Source organism: Populus alba, chromosome 11 (assembly GCF_005239225.2).
Source record: "Populus alba chromosome 11, ASM523922v2, whole genome shotgun sequence".
NCBI lineage: Eukaryota > Viridiplantae > Streptophyta > Magnoliopsida > Malpighiales > Salicaceae > Populus > Populus alba.
The window spans coordinates 14,662,948-14,679,052 of record NC_133294.1 but is presented as its reverse complement, the minus strand read 5'-3'; the positions used below and the strand labels follow the sequence as shown (position 1 = coordinate 14,679,052).

Here is a 16,105-nt window from a genome sequence, read left to right as displayed (position 1 = left end):
GGACAGCTTCGAGTACGAAACAAGACTCTAAGCCATCAGGTGTCCTTGGATCCGTGTGAAAATCTTTCCGAAAGTAAATGATGGATAACAAATCGAAAAATCGGGTCTCGAGAAACAAAATGATGTGGTGGTGTAAATATGTTTCGTCGGAGCCGGAGGGGAGGCTTTTCTTGTCTTGTTATGCATGGGCACTTTTATTTCAGCGCTGAAGGCTATTTAGTGCAAAGGGCGCAACCAAATCATGAAGAATAGTTTAATCCATCAGTTTTTAGGTTTGTTTTTTTAATGATTATAAGTTTGAATTTTTTTAATATTATTAAAAATTTATATAATTATTAATTTTAAATAAATAAATAAGAAAATGACGCAACCATGTGCATGAAACATGGGAACAATTATGGACAGCCCAAGTCGTTCACTTGGCATTAAAAGCGTGTTTGACAGTGTGGTAGCGGTTGTTTTTCAAATAGCTTTTCGTGTTGAAATACATGTTAATGATGTTTTTTTATTTTAAAAAAATTATTTTTGACATCAGCACATCAAAACGATCCAAAAGGTACAAACCGCACTCAATTTTAGAAAAAAAAAATCAAAATTTTACAAAACACAGATAAAAACGCATTCCCAAACACTACCTAAAAGAGACCTCTTCATTAGTCAAAGAATGCATCCTGTGTTTAGCTTTTGTATTTGCTCTAGTTCATATTGAAAAAATTAAAATTAAAATTAAAATGGCATCATGCGTGTTTAGTGGCTAGCTAAACAACAATCTTCTAATTCTACTTGTCCATATTTGGCATTGATCTTCTCAATTTGGCTTTGGTTTGAACGAAAAATAGTTCTGAAACCTTTTTCTTTCCTCCGGTTTAATTAGTTTTTCAAAACCATTTAAGTTTTTTATTTTCTCATCCAATACTTTCATTTAAAAGTAAAATCTGAACTTCAAAATTAAAGAAAGAATAATTAAGTTTGATATTAGAGAATAATATAAAATTATTAATGAAACTTAATCTAACAATTTAAATTTTTAAACCATTATTACAACATTATTCTTTGCTGTAACTATTTTCTTGTTAAAATTTGTTAATTTTAAGAATTAAATTTCATACTTGTTCAAAAATCCACTTAGAATATCAATTATTTTCTCATTGAGTATCTCAATTGCCCAATCCAAATATGCTTGTCTACCCAATTAGCTATTTATGGAATACAATAACCCTAATGCCATGCCATGAATGTAAGTTCAAACTTTAATTCCCATATTGCTTCGTAATCAATGAACTCACATTTGCAGTCTTAATTGTATTTGTTACTTGTTATTTTAATTATTGCTACGTACAATAGCTTATTAATCGCTCTAGATTGAATTAATAATTTGTGAATATATCAAGTTAAAGGTTTGTAGGGTTAATTTTAGTAGACTTATTCGATTTAAAATGTGATTGTGATTGCTTTTCAAAATGTTTTTCATGTCGTAATACATCAAAATAATAATTTTTTTAAAATAAAAAATTATTATTTTGATATATTTCGACATGAAAAATACTTTGAAAAGCAACCGCAGTCACACTTTTTAAAAAAAATATTTTTGAAATCAGTGTATCAAAACAATTCAAAATACAAAAAAATAATTAATTTGTAGTAAAATAAAAATTGAATTTTTATAAAACACGGTTTGTACCGCATTCCAAATATTATGAGGGGTTATTATCTTCGCATGATCTAGGTCATGTATTTAACAGTTTAACCAGGGTTGCTCCAAGTCAATCCTATATATCATTATTTAAATATTTTATAAAAATAAATATTGTTTGGTATTTAAAAAGCTGTCATCTAATATTCATAAATTTTTTATTCATGATTAATTATTTTTTAAGCCTTTACATTATTTTTACATTTTAAAAAAAATGATCCATAGATAGAGTTGGCAATATATATATATATATATATATATATATATATATATATATATATAACCAATAACTAAAGAAAAACTCAAATGTTTCTTTGTCATATTCTTATATAAAATAAAATAGGGATGTTAATGGGGGTATCACATTTAATTATTTATTTCAATTTTTCATTTCCTACATTCGTTTTTACATGTACATCAAACATCAATAAATGATTTTTAGTTAAAAAAGATAAATATTCAAAAACAATTCATTTTCTAAGAAAATGTTTTTCCTATCCTCCCAATATATTATTATTTTTAAAAAAAACTTTTAGTTAAATTAAAGGCCATGGAATAGTAGTAAAAACGAGATTTTGAATGGCCTTTTTAGCCATATAAGTGATTCTCACGGGGGATGGCTACATCTAGTCCCCACTATGGTTCTCCAATTTATTAGTATTGTTTTTTCTTACCTGATTAGAGGTTTTTTTTTTTTTTTATCATATGTTAATAAAAATTAAATCTATATCTAGGTAATTCATAGTTTATTTATTTTTTATTTTTAAAATATATTTTTTTAAATTTAAATTTAATTTTTTTTACTTTAAATTTTTTTTATTGTATTTTCATATCGTTTTGATGTGATGATGTCAAAAATAAATTTTTAAAAAATAAAAATATTATTTTAATATATTTAGAAGTAAAAAATATTTTTAAAAATAATTATTACTATAATATCATACAATATTTTAAAAACATGGTTTTACATGTATTTAAAAAATAAATTTAAATGAATGCTTTCCTAAAATTAGAACACAAGGAAGTAAACAAACTCCCTTGAATTTGTGACCTACGCAATAAAGTTATGTATTTAAATATCTTCAGAATTTTTCAGTGAAAAACCAAAAAAAAGAACAATAATTTTCTAGGTTTCATATATTTTATGTTAATAGAATAAGTTTTAATCCTTGGAAATCTCTTATTTTAGAATCAACTTTTTGAGAACGTGAGGCTGGAAGAGAAAGTAACTATTAAAAAAAAAACAAAGTAATATTTCAATTTAAAAAAAAAGTCAAATTAGAAGTTATTATTCAAATATAATGTTTAAATTGTACTAGTTTGAAAAACATATATATATATATATATATATATATATATATTTCTCATAGTTTTTCTTCACAAGTTTTCCAATGTTATTCAAGTAAACTTAAATAAGAATAATAAAATATATTTATTTTATATAAAATCACTTTATCAATATAAAAAATCAAAATCATCTTGTTTTATATGCATTTTCATATTTGATTAATTCCATAAATATTTTTCATTACCAATAATATAAAATATTTATTTTTTTAGAGTTGGTAAGCATAATTTTTTTTCGTGATAATTCAATATAAATACATTAAAACTAATACTTTATATTTATATTATGACAAGTACAAAGAAATAAGATGATTATTATAAATTATAGTTTGTTTTGTTTTTAGATATTGAACGTGAGATTTAACGGGATATATATATCATCAAGTAGTACTAATGGAATAAGCCCAAGAGAGAATAATAGTAGGCCTATTACCTCATTTGTTCGTTAGGAAGGAAGCCCACGAAAACCTCAAATTATACATCCCCCTCTCAACGTCTCTCTCTGCGCTCCACCCAAATATTTCAAATTCAAAAGACCTCTCTCTCTCTCTCTCTCTCTCTCACAACACTCACAGAGAGAGAGACACAGTGTGACACACACAATAATGGCAGCAACAAACGCACACTTAACCACACCTACAAAAACTCCATCAACGAATTCATCTTCCGTTTCAAGAAAACACCAAAATAACCCCTCTAACTCTCGATTCGAAGCGTACAATCGGTTGCAAGCAGCAGCAGTTGCTTTCGGCGAGAAACTACCCATCCCTGAAATTGTAGCACTCGGTGGTCAATCTGATGGCAAAAGCTCGCTTCTTGAAGCACTTCTTGGATTCAGATTCAATGTCCGTGAAGTCGAAATGGGTACTCGTAGACCCCTCATTCTTCAGATGGTTCATGACCCTTCCGCTCTTGAACCCCGTTGTCGATTTCAGGTATCTTTTATTCAAACTGGGTTTCTATTGCCTTTCTTACTTCTTACGCGGGTTCCGTTTTTTCTGGTCTCGAAGGCTTCTTCTTCTTCTTCTTTATTTTATTTTATTTCTTATGTGGGTAATATTTTTATTTAAATTTTCTCATGTGAATTATATATATGTATTGAATGCTATTTTGAGTGAATACGGGCTTTCAATATCTGTTTTGAATTTAGAGTTTTTGTTATTTTATTTTGGAAATTAGAGTATTGTTGGGTGTCCGCACTTGGGATTTTGAATTATTTTTATTTGTTGCTGACAAACATGGAATGGGATAGAGAAATGGAAAATTGGTTAGTGACAATGTGATGAAAATTGTTTATATGAATTCAATTAAGAAAAAAGAAAAAAAATGCCAATTGAAATTGGAATTCTGTGGTTATTATTGGATTTAACAGGGTAAGGTCTTCAGTTTATGTAATCAAACATTTATGCATTAGCCACATTTTGTTCAGTAGAAGTTACTTTATATTATTTTGATAAATTTTTGAAATGCCAAAGCATTATTGTCGTGTTTGAAGATACTGAAACTTGTCCATTGTTATCAGGAAGAGGATTCTGAGGAATATGGAAGCGCTGTTGTGTCTTCAACGACAATTGCGGACATTATAAAATCCCGTACAGAGTTGCTTTTGAAAAGGACTAAAACTGCAGTTTCTTCTAAGCCAATTGTGATGAGAGCTGAATATGCACATTGTCCTAATCTCACCATCATTGATACCCCTGGCTTTGTCCTTAAGGTTGGTTGTTTAGCTTCAAGGTGAATTGAAAGTTCACGAGTTTTTGGTTATGTAATTGTTTCGTTTCTCATTGGTGTGAAATTGTTATTTCAGGCAAGGAAAGGAGAACCAGAGAACACGCCCGATGAAATTCTTTCAATGGTGAAGTCATTGGCCAGTCCTCCCCATCGTATTCTTTTGTTCCTTCAACAGAGTAGTGTGGAATGGTGTTCATCATTATGGTTGGATGCAATTAAGGACATTGATCCAAACTTCAGAAGGACAGTAATCGTTGTTTCAAAATTTGACAATAGGCTCAAGGTATGATTAATTTGTTTGTGGAAAAGAATTGATGAGGTTAAAGAGTGATGGTAAATGAGAGAAATCAATACACGTACTATACAGAGTGGAATATGAATCACAAAACCCCATATTATTCTGTTGACATCGTATCCAGATATTTTTATAATACAAGTAGCTAATGGAATGGCAAAAAACATGTATTAGAGATGCATTAGGTGATGATCTCTGCTTTTAACTGTGTTACTGAAGATGAGGATCATTCTGTTGTTGAGAAAATTGCAAGAGAGAAGCAATGTTTCCTGCTGTGCAAAAATGTTTCAGTAACTCGACTTCTACTCTGAACTTGTTGTGCCTGATTCTTATTCATGGCACTTTCTATCCATGCAGGAGTTTAGTGACCGTTGGGAAGTGGATCGTTATCTAAGTGCAAGTGGATACCTAGGGGAGAACACTCGTCCTTTCTTTGTGGCTCTGCCAAAGGATAAAAACACCATAACAAATGATGAGTTCCGCAGGCAAATATCTCAAGTGGATTCAGAAATTCTACATCATTTACGTGATGGGGTCAAGGGAGGATTTGATGAAGAGAAGTTTCAGCCCTATATTGGTTTCAGCAGTCTGAGGGACTATTTGGAGTCTGAACTTCAAAAGAGATACAAAGAAGCTGCTCCAGCAACCCTAGCTCTCCTTGAGCAACGCTGTTGTGAAGTTAATGCTGAGCTGGATAGAATGGACTCGAAAATATTGGCTACTTCTGATGTTGCTCATCTGCGGAGATCTGCAATGTTGCATGCAGCTTCTATTAGCAATCATGTGGTAAGTGATCATTTTGCACATTCTTTTGGACCATCCAATATTCCTTGAATTTCTTGTTTAGGGCAGATAATGTGTTTTTGCATAATGTGTTGGTTAATTGCAAATGTGCTTCACGTTGATCAATACTCAAGATTTATTTCTGGATTTTTAAATTATACCTGATCACTTACAGACAGATATCGTTTGTCTCCCCTGTGTTCTTTAACTAAGAATTATGTCTAGCATAGCAATAAACAGTCCCTCTACTGGAAGATAGCATATAGTTCTCGAGTTTTTACCTATCATTGAGCGAGAGATCATGCAGCTTTCACAGTGATTAAGTTATAAAGTTTCTCTGGCTATTGGTATTGGTGAAGGGAGCTTTGATTGATGGAGCAGCTGATCCTGCCCCTGAGCAGTGGGGGAAAACAACAGTAGAGGAGCAGGCAGAGAGTGGTATTGGGATTTGGCCAGGTGTTACTGTAGATATAAAACCCCCCAATGCTACTCTTAGACTGTATGGAGGAGCTGCTTTTGAAAGAGTAATGCATGAGTTCCGGTGTGCTGCATATTCCATTGAATGTCCTCCAGTATCTAGGGAGAAGGTATTAATTTTTTAAGAGAAACAAAGGTTTAGAACATTTGAAATTAGCAAACATTGAATGCTAAATTATTTAGCCTTCTTGAAACAGGTGGCGAATATATTACTTGCCCATGCTGGTCGTGGCGGGGGTAGAGGTGTGACAGAAGCTGCTGCTGAGATCGCCCGCGCTGCTTCCCGGTCTTGGCTTGCTCCTCTACTTGACACAGCCTGTGATCGGCTTGCCTTTGTTCTTGGGAATCTCTTTGACCTTGCTTTAGAAAGAAATCACATCCGCGACTCAGAATGTAAGAAGCCTTTTAAGTCTAGTATAACTTTTGGTCCAAATTTTCTCCATTTTCAGAATAATTTAGGGGATGAATTGAGGCTCTTCTTGTTATAAAAGGGGCATATGGATTTACTGGATTCTAATAGTAAATAACAAAAAATAGAATCCACGGCTTCTTTCATATCAAGTCATTGTAGTCAGGAGCCTTTCTTTTACCCGCAAAGTTCATACATCTTGTGATTGGGGTGTAGATTTTTAGAACTTCATAATGCATGACATCCTGCACCAAACCTTTCAGTGGTTGTTCTCTTCTCATATAGCATTCAAATCCTGAGAAAATAACACCATTTCGTTTTTTAGTTTTCAACAGCTTAATTCTTGAAATTGATATGCAAAATATTGTTACTTCAATTGTGCAGATGATAAGAAAAATGGAAATATGGACGGGTATGTTGGTTTTCACGCTGCATTAAGGCATGCTTATAGTAGGTTCATAAAGGATCTTGCCAAACAGTGCAAGCAATTAGTTCGGCATCACCTTGATTCAGTTACAAGCCCATATTCTCAGGTCTGTTATGAGAATGACTTTCAAGGAGGCTTTGGTTTGAGTACAACATCTTGTTTTAAGTTCAATCAAGTTTCTGCTGGTCCATTTTACCTTGAGTTATCAGATTGTGGGGCACCATCACGTGATGAAACTACGAGAGACCAGGAGAATATACCCCCGGAAAAAGTTGCACAGCAAACTACTCCAGGAAAAGTTGCAGAAGCTAGAGAAGCTCTTAAAGAGAGCCAAATGACTGTGCCTGAGACCCCATCTCCAGACCAGCCATGTGATGTGGTATACGCTGGTGTAAGGAAGGAGAATGTGAACTGCAATGAAATTGGACCAAGAAAGAGAATTTCAAGAATGATCGGACATACCAAGAACACTGAAAATTTAAGAGTTCAAAACGGTGGCAGTCTTTTATTTGGAAATGGTGATAGTGGTTCGAGTTCAGGGTCAGCATACTTGGAAATCTGCTCATCTGCTGCACAGCATTTTGCGCGGATACGTGAGGTTCTTGTGGAACGAAGCGTTTCATCAACTTTGAACTCTGGATTCCTAACTCCATGGTGAGTTTATTTTGTCTTTCTAAAACTAATTTGCTTCTGCATGAGCATATATTAGATGGGTATGTTTTGGTAATGGCTTGCATCAATCTATCTGCTTCAGAAGCATTATATGTGTTAGCTGTAAGGGTTGGGTGAATATTGTGATATCTATTCAAGTAGGATACTGCTTCCCTCGTAGCATTGTACCGTTCTCTTGACCCCGATTTTCATGTACAGGAAAAGTAAAGACAAAACATGAATCTGTTCCCTTGACCATTTTAGTTTTGGTCCATGATACAGTGGCACACATAGAGTAACATAGTCTCACAGCACAGTAGAATCTTAACAGTCAGATTTTTGTCTTATTTTCGTCCTTGGCACATTCTTCATTCATAATTTCACTTCAGCCTTGGGGTTTGATGCTGGAATACAACCAAGTCTCTACGCTAACAATTTTGACAACTTAGTTCATAAATTAAGGTTCCTTTTTTTTTTCCCTGTAATATTCTAGCATTTATATACATATGTCAAGACATTAATGTCAAGATCATGAATATAACCATGCTTTACCATGTGATTAGAAATAAAATACTAAAGTTGGTTATAATTGATTTTTATTTATAGTAATTATACTAACTTGGCCTACTAAAAATATTGAAAAACTTTAATTCACTTCAAAATTTTAACTTTCCGTCTTGCATTTTTTTTTTAAATGAGTCTACTTTTTTCACTATTATTTTCTCATTCACAACGGTTTTTGTTTATATAAAAAAACACAATCATTTAGTTGGTATTAAATCGTTTTTCTCATAGCCTTTCTAATACTTCTATTTCCAATCTAACAAAATATAATCTATTCTATTACAAATTTTGTAGTTTGATTCTAAATATAAGCAATATAGTTATTCATTTACACAATATATATATATATATATATATATATATATATATATATATAAAATAGAAATAAAAAAAATTATCATGCAACTTTTTCAAAATACAAAAAACTATTATAGAAAATTAACAAGAAATAACATTTACTCATTATGTTGTGTTTGTTTTTTTAATTGATGAAATGTGGATGTGACACGGCGAATAACATGGGTAAAAGATAAGTTCTGAAGCTCGAAATTATAGAGAAATTTAAAGAAAACTTTAGTATTTTAAGTATAAATAGCCAAATCTCCCTAAAATAAAGTAGATATTCCTATTTAGATTAGTTCTAGAACTAATATTCTTTATAGAAAAGAATTCCTAATTAAAACCTATCTAATTAATAGAATCCATCTAACAATAGGATTCTTAACTTATAAAATATTAATGAAATTACAAGTTCTAAACTAAATAGAAAACAAATAATTAAAATTTAAAATCAACTAGAAAAAAAAAATCATAAAATAACAACTTAAGGCTTCATATCATATGCTTCATCTTATGTAAACAAACTACATCTTGGAAGAAAAGCCAAGCAATAAAAGATCGTTGATGCATCATTCATCTTTTGGCATAGATGAAGATGCATTATCTTTGAGAACTTGTCAACTACAACAAATATATAATCCATTCTTTTTTGTGTACGAGGCAATCCAAGTACAAAGTCTATAGGCAAGTATTTCTAAATATTTTCAAGAATAGGTAAAGGCATTTATAGACTTGTATTTTGTGCTTGCCCCTTGATAGTTTGACATATATAACATTTTTGCACAAACTTACCAATATCCCGTTTTAAGTGAGGCAAAAAATACCTGTCAATAACAACACCAATAGTCTTTTATTGCCTTAAGTGACCAGTCAAACTTCCTTCATGCAAATCCCTTATCTTTTTTACTAACTTAGTACACCCAATTTTGTAAGTTGTAAGATGAGGTTTTAGTGGAGATTTCAATTTATCAGTGGTATATTTATCAATAATATTCACAGTTTCCATTATTAATAATTAAGTCTGATTATCATATTTTTATTTATGGTGCAACGAATATGAAAGAGCTTGTTTCGCTATGAATTCTCAACAATTTTTGTTGTTATCAACATTTTTTTAACTACATAGGTCCGTGTTTCATCATCATCATACTTATACAAATCGTTTTTCTCACCTCTATTGGGTTTCCATAGCTTTCCTTTTTCATCAGAGTGTTCTCACTCATGCTACCTTTTGATCAGATTGATCGATTTTTGTCTCTTACAAGCATTGGTATGGTATCTTAGTTCTTCATAGTTAAAACATTTGGCTATCATTGGCCTGGTATAGGAGTTAATATGTTTGTTCATTTCAACTTTTTTTCTCGAAGCCTTGTTAGTTCTAATAATAGTATTTGGCCTAACTGGAGTTAGCTTTAATTGTTGTATTGGTTTTCCCTTATTGTCTCATTATACAACATCCTAAAAGGTTCAAACTTGTCAAACTTGTTACTATTATTAGCCCTCTCTTTCATTAGCATCTTAGCCTTCAATGCCATATTCCTTGCAATAAAGAGCGTGAACAAGACCTACAATCCCGATCTTATCTCGTATTACCGACTTTAACCCTCTCAAAAACCTTGGAACTTGTTGATTATTTGTCTCTCGAAGCCTATTATGTTATGCTAACCTTTGAAATTTAGTGGTATGCTCATTAACAAATTTTTTACCTTGTGAACAATCTTGGTATCACTAAAACAAATACTACTCATAAATAGAAGAAATAAATATCTCATACAACAATTGCTTTACGTGCATCTATGATGTAATAGGTTGTCTCATTTCTTTTAATGGTGTATTTGTTAGACATTTCCACCAGGAAAAAACTCCGCTTATCAGATTAGATTGGACCAGTTCCACAATCTTCTCTACCGAGAACTTTAGTACTCATTGACCCTATTACATTCAGTAACCCAATCAAGGAATTTTTCTATGTCAAATCTTAATTGAATGTCAAGATTTCTACCTTGATGTGAAAATCGTGTTTTTGTTGTGGTGGTTTGTCTCTAAATGCTGCGGCTCAATGATCTCCATCAAATTTATCTCCACCAACACCTTTCACATAAACAACTAGTTGTTTAGGTAGATCCTTAGGAATAGGTCTAGGGTTAGGCCTGAATCGAGGTAAGTCTCCAAGCATTTTTTTTTCTTTTCATGATCTCTATTTGCGTTGCGTATTAACCAAGTTAAATCTGTCATGTCTTCCTCCAAACAATCCATGCTTCGTTCCTGAGCCAATATAAAATAATCTAGTTTCTACTTTTAGCCCTCACAATGCCCTTGAGGGCCTCCACTCCTACATCGTGGAGTGGGTTGCTATTGTCTCCGTCCATCAATGAGACTAACATGCTCTAATACCAATCGACACGATGTATGGTGTAAATAAAAGCTATGGTTCTCAAACCTTAAGGTTAAAGACCTAAACCATAAATTTTTTTGGAGAAAACTCTGATATTTTATTAGAAGTTTGAATCATCTTAATCTTTTTAAAATAAATTGACATCTCTGTTGAAATTAGTTTTAGACCTGAAATCTTTTATAGAAAATGATACCTAATTAAACTTATCTAATTTATAGAATTCATCTAGTTTTAAAATTCTTAACAACTTAATTCTAATTAAGTTAAAAGTCCTGAGCTAAGTAAGAAACAAATAACTAAATCCAAAATTGATTAGAAAAATAATAATAGGAAAACAACTTGAGGCTTCATATCAACATGGGTTTCTTCTTGGACTTTTTTCTAGGCCTAGCCTTGTTTGTCTAGTTTATAAATATAGTTGTAACGCGTTCTCGATTAGGATATTGAAGTTTATTTTATTTAAAATATTCCTTTTATGTATAACTTTATTTGAAAATAGTTTAAATTTTAATTTTCAGCAGGCAGGTTAGTAATTGTTCAAAATGAAAGAAAAAAAAATTAGGTCCTATCAACAGGGGAAAAAACGATAGAAAATAAAGATTATTTTCAGTAATTGTTGGTTTAGGACTTAATCATACAACCATAAACTTTAAGGACCAAAATATAATTTGACACTTGAGTTTTATGACTTCGTGTCATGAGTGCGTGCAACTGTATCTTTTTCCTTTAGTTTTTCCCAAGCTCAAGTATTGTGGTTTCATTGCCATATCTGATTCTCAACTTTGTTGATGTATCTATATTCGCATAGTTGTCGATGTCCACTGGTTCTAAACTTCACTCAAGCAATCAGGCTTTGAGGATTTTGGTTTATAATGTCCCACTTTCAATGCTTGCCAATAACTGGCAGTGCAAAAAAGCTACCACAATCACTTGTCTGGATCAAAGAGTGTTAGAAACATGAAAAACCCTACAAGTGAGATTTGCTAGGACATAGAAGATACCTGCTTCCTGGGGCAGGTTTGCGACAAAGCATCTGCTAAGAATTAGGAAACTTTGCTCATTTGAGCAATGATTTCTTATTGATCCCAGATGGTAGCAATCTGAAGAAAAGCTGTAATAACTATGTTATTGTTTCCACCAAGTGACATGGTGACTTTTTTGTGCTCTGCAGTTCTGTCATATTTTTGGCCTAGTGATGACCACAGTAACATTTTTTTTCGTCTTCATTTTGTGTCTACTTGATACAGTCGGGACCGGCTTGTTGTGGCGCTTGGGTTGGATTTGTTTGCTGTAAATGACGAGAAATTCATGGACATGTTTGTTGCTCCTGGTGCTATTGATGTGCTCCAGAATGAACGCCAATCTCTTCAGAAACGCCAGAAGGTACTCCAATCTTGCTTGAACGAGTTCAAAAGTCTTGCTAGGTCACTTTAATGCAGCCCTTGTTCTTCGATGGTACTGCCTAAGGTTTCACATCTAGTGAACCACCACATGAATTTTCATTACATAATGGATTATTTCTTCAGCTTCGCTCTTGGATTTTCTTTTGGCTATCCGAAAACCATTTATTCCTGTCAGGCTTGGGGAGGTTCGATTCTTGTGGCTGTTTATGCTGTTAATGATGCTAAATTTAATTTGAGGGGTCAAATAGGTAAGATTGAATTATTCTTTAGTCCTTGGTTTTTGAATCCCATTACAACTCCGTCCTTGTTTCAAAACCTTGACTCTTGTTGACTAGTTTTTGAATCCCTTCTCTTTTTCTTGGTAATATATTGCAAACATTTACAGAGAAAGAAGAGAGGTCGAATTCATTAGCATGTCAATTTATGAAACTAGACAAGATTTTGAATACCTTTAAAATAATATTTCATGAAAAATTAATTTTTTAAATATTTTAATGTCAAAAATTATTTTTTAAAAAATAATAAAAAATATTTTAAAGAATAACTGTTATTATATTTTCAAATATATATATATATATATATATATATATATATATAGTGTTATATGTAAAGACATTTTATTGATAGAAAGGAATAATATTTATAGGTTAGACAGTACTAGTATTTAGGTCTTAATTATGTACTGCTTTTTAAGCTCGAATAAGGTTTACATAGTTTACTAGAATTTTTTTTAAAAAATATAGAATTCATATCCCTAGAATCTTTGACTACTGAGGGTAGATATTTTTCTAGGCTCTACATGTCCAACTGAGCTGTAGAATATTTTATTGCTTTTATTATTAAAAAGAAAATAACCTTAGTAAATAAGAATAATCCAGATATGTAGTTGGGATGAGTGCAAATTAATCAAATATCTATATTAATAAATAAAAAATAATAATAATAATCTAGAGATCAATTGCTAAAAGTGTCAGCGGCAAACTAGACAACAGCAATCTAGAGTTTGGTCGCTAAAACAATGCGACAAAACCCACAACCGATAAAATATGGTATCGATCAACTGGTTCAAGCCAGCTGATCCCAGGAGGGAGAAATCATCTCATCTCAAAAGGAGCATCATCAACAACAAGCTAGGCAGCAACAGTCCAATGTTCGACTGCTGAAGATATCAATGGTAAACTAGACAGCAATGATCTAGGGTTCCATCTCTAAGGTTCTTAACAGAGCAATAATCTTCGTTGCCCCTTCACAATTACTGCTCTAGTCATTAAAACCATGGAGGTTGTAGAAGAAGCAGCAAAAACCAAGCCTGAAGAAATTGCAGCTCCTGCGGTCAAAGAAACTTTTGAGGAGACTCTTTGACGTAAGGTACAGCGAAATTAAAATTAGGGTTTTTAGACTATAATGTTATAAGTAAAACTATAGAGAAATTTATATAAATTTTTCTAGTATTTTTATTGAATCTAAATAATAGTTTTAATTTTCATAAAATAAACTAGGTATTATTATTTATATTAGTAAAATTCTTTATATGAAATAATTCATAATTAAAACCTACATAATTAATAAAATTCATCTAGTATTAAGATTTTTAAATAGTGAAATACTAATTAAATTAAAAACTCTAAGTTAAGCAAGAAAAAAATTAATTAAAATAAAAATTAATAACTTCATACTTCAATTTAAATGATAAACTTTTGGGATAAATTATTCAATGTAGCTTTTACATAATTTGTTATCGAGGAGCCTAAAGAACATACCAGGCAGGAAACAGTAATAGGTAAATTATTTTTCAATAGATCAAGATAGTATGTGCTGTGTAAATTTATCTAATTTCTTGGATCGGTCAATTGTTAGAGATAATTACGGGTTTTGAAGTTAATGATTATATAAATCTTAAATTATCTGAGATTTATAAAATTTGAACTAGTAATCTTTATGGAACAAACATAGAGTTTGATTAATTGATCTACACTTCTTAGGATTATAGAAGCTATATTTTATTATTATATGTAAAGACATTTTTTTGATACAAAGAAATAACATTTCTAAGTTATAACTAGGTATTAAATAGATAATGATCTTTAAGTTAGAATCAAGGTTTATAATTTTCTACTATTTTATAAATATGGAATTTCATATCCCTATAATATTTGATAACTCATTCTGATAAGATTGCCAAGAGCTTTATCTAAAAGTTGAAATTAACATAATTAATGATGTTTATGCCACTCAAATCTATAATAGAAATTTGTTTGGTAAAATTTGTAAAAAGAAAAAAAATGTCACCATTTTGTTATAGCGAAGTAGAGTTCAAAAATAGTATATTATATTAAAAAGAAAAAGAAAACTAAAGGAGCTTGTGGACTGTGAGACAATTCAATGTAATGGTAACACTTAATGTTTTTCTCTTTTTGGTATTTTAATTTTTGTTTTGAATCACATGACTTTTTTTTAATTCCATATCAACTTGATTTTGAATTTGATTTGATAATATTTTGATTATCTTGGTATATGGTTATTATGATATAAAAAAAAAATAGATATTGAGTTAATTCTTGATTTAGTAAAATAAAATTATATTAATTCAAAATGATTGAAACTTTGTGGACAGAATTTCACAATGAAATTAAAATTCAGCCTCATTTCCTTTTTCTTTTACTATGCATGAGCTGAGCTTTTAGGAATTTTGGTCCCTCATGTTATTTTTTTTGTCCTTATTTATTGAGGATTTTATGTTTTAATCTAAAAAATTATTTTGTTTATTTTTCAATACTTAAATTTAAAAGGGAAGAAAGAGAGAGAGTTTATTGAAAAATAATGATAGAGAAAAAGTTATCTGTTGGTTATATTTTATTAACCCAAAAATATTAATTTTGGTGTTAATAGGTTCTATTTGTTTAGAAATAAGTTTTATTATATTGTTTTTGAGCTTTTATCTTACAAAAAACATTGATTAGGGTTGAGAAATAATTATTTTCGATTTAGATCTTATTTTTATGGACTGATTTGAAGGTCTTTCATGATGGAAAATTAATTTATTGACTTTTTAAGTCTTTATCAGGTATCTTTAATTGAGAATAAGTAGAAAAATAGTTTTTTTTTTTTTTTTTTTAAACAACCTCCGCCTAAGTTTTCAACCACTTGTCGGTTAGTCAAAATTTAGAAAAATAAACAACATGCTTTTTTTTTTTCTTCTTTTTTTTTTTTGTAAAAGGATCATCCACTCCAGGAAAAAAGAAAGGCCAGATGCACCTATAGTTGTTTTAAAAAGAATACGCCAGTCATGTTGATGCACTTATGCCTAAGTGTCTAATATCTTTTTGACTTTGTTTTTTCCCTTTTTATTTTAATAAGATCTATTTAAATAAATAAATTAATAATTTATTTGTATTTTTTTCATTAAATACCATTTAATTTTTACTTTGTTTTAGATTAAGATAATAGCATTTTTTTTTAAGATTAGTAAATATTCTTTTTATATAGCCTTTTATAGTGCTGTATAATTATGTTAAGGTGTCAAAAAAAAAGAGAGAGAATATTATAATAAAAAAATAACGCATTAATAATATAAAAGTGTTTTAACTATAG

The 16,105-nt window shown here is 30.6% G+C and overlaps 1 protein-coding gene across 1 annotated transcript; it reads left to right on the top strand.

The window, feature by feature from the left end:
- Positions 1 to 3,534: 3,534 nt before the first annotated feature.
- LOC118038332 (dynamin-related protein 5A) lies at positions 3,535 to 12,650 on the top strand. Its single transcript, XM_035044652.2, has 8 exons — positions 3,535 to 3,975; positions 4,563 to 4,754; positions 4,848 to 5,054; positions 5,424 to 5,852; positions 6,209 to 6,436; positions 6,524 to 6,719; positions 7,120 to 7,816; positions 12,359 to 12,650. Exons 1-8 carry the CDS (start codon positions 3,646 to 3,648, stop codon positions 12,543 to 12,545), a joined length of 2,466 nt encoding a protein of 821 aa, XP_034900543.1. The 5' UTR covers positions 3,535 to 3,645; the 3' UTR covers positions 12,546 to 12,650.
- The last annotated feature ends 3,455 nt before the right edge of the window (positions 12,651 to 16,105 follow it).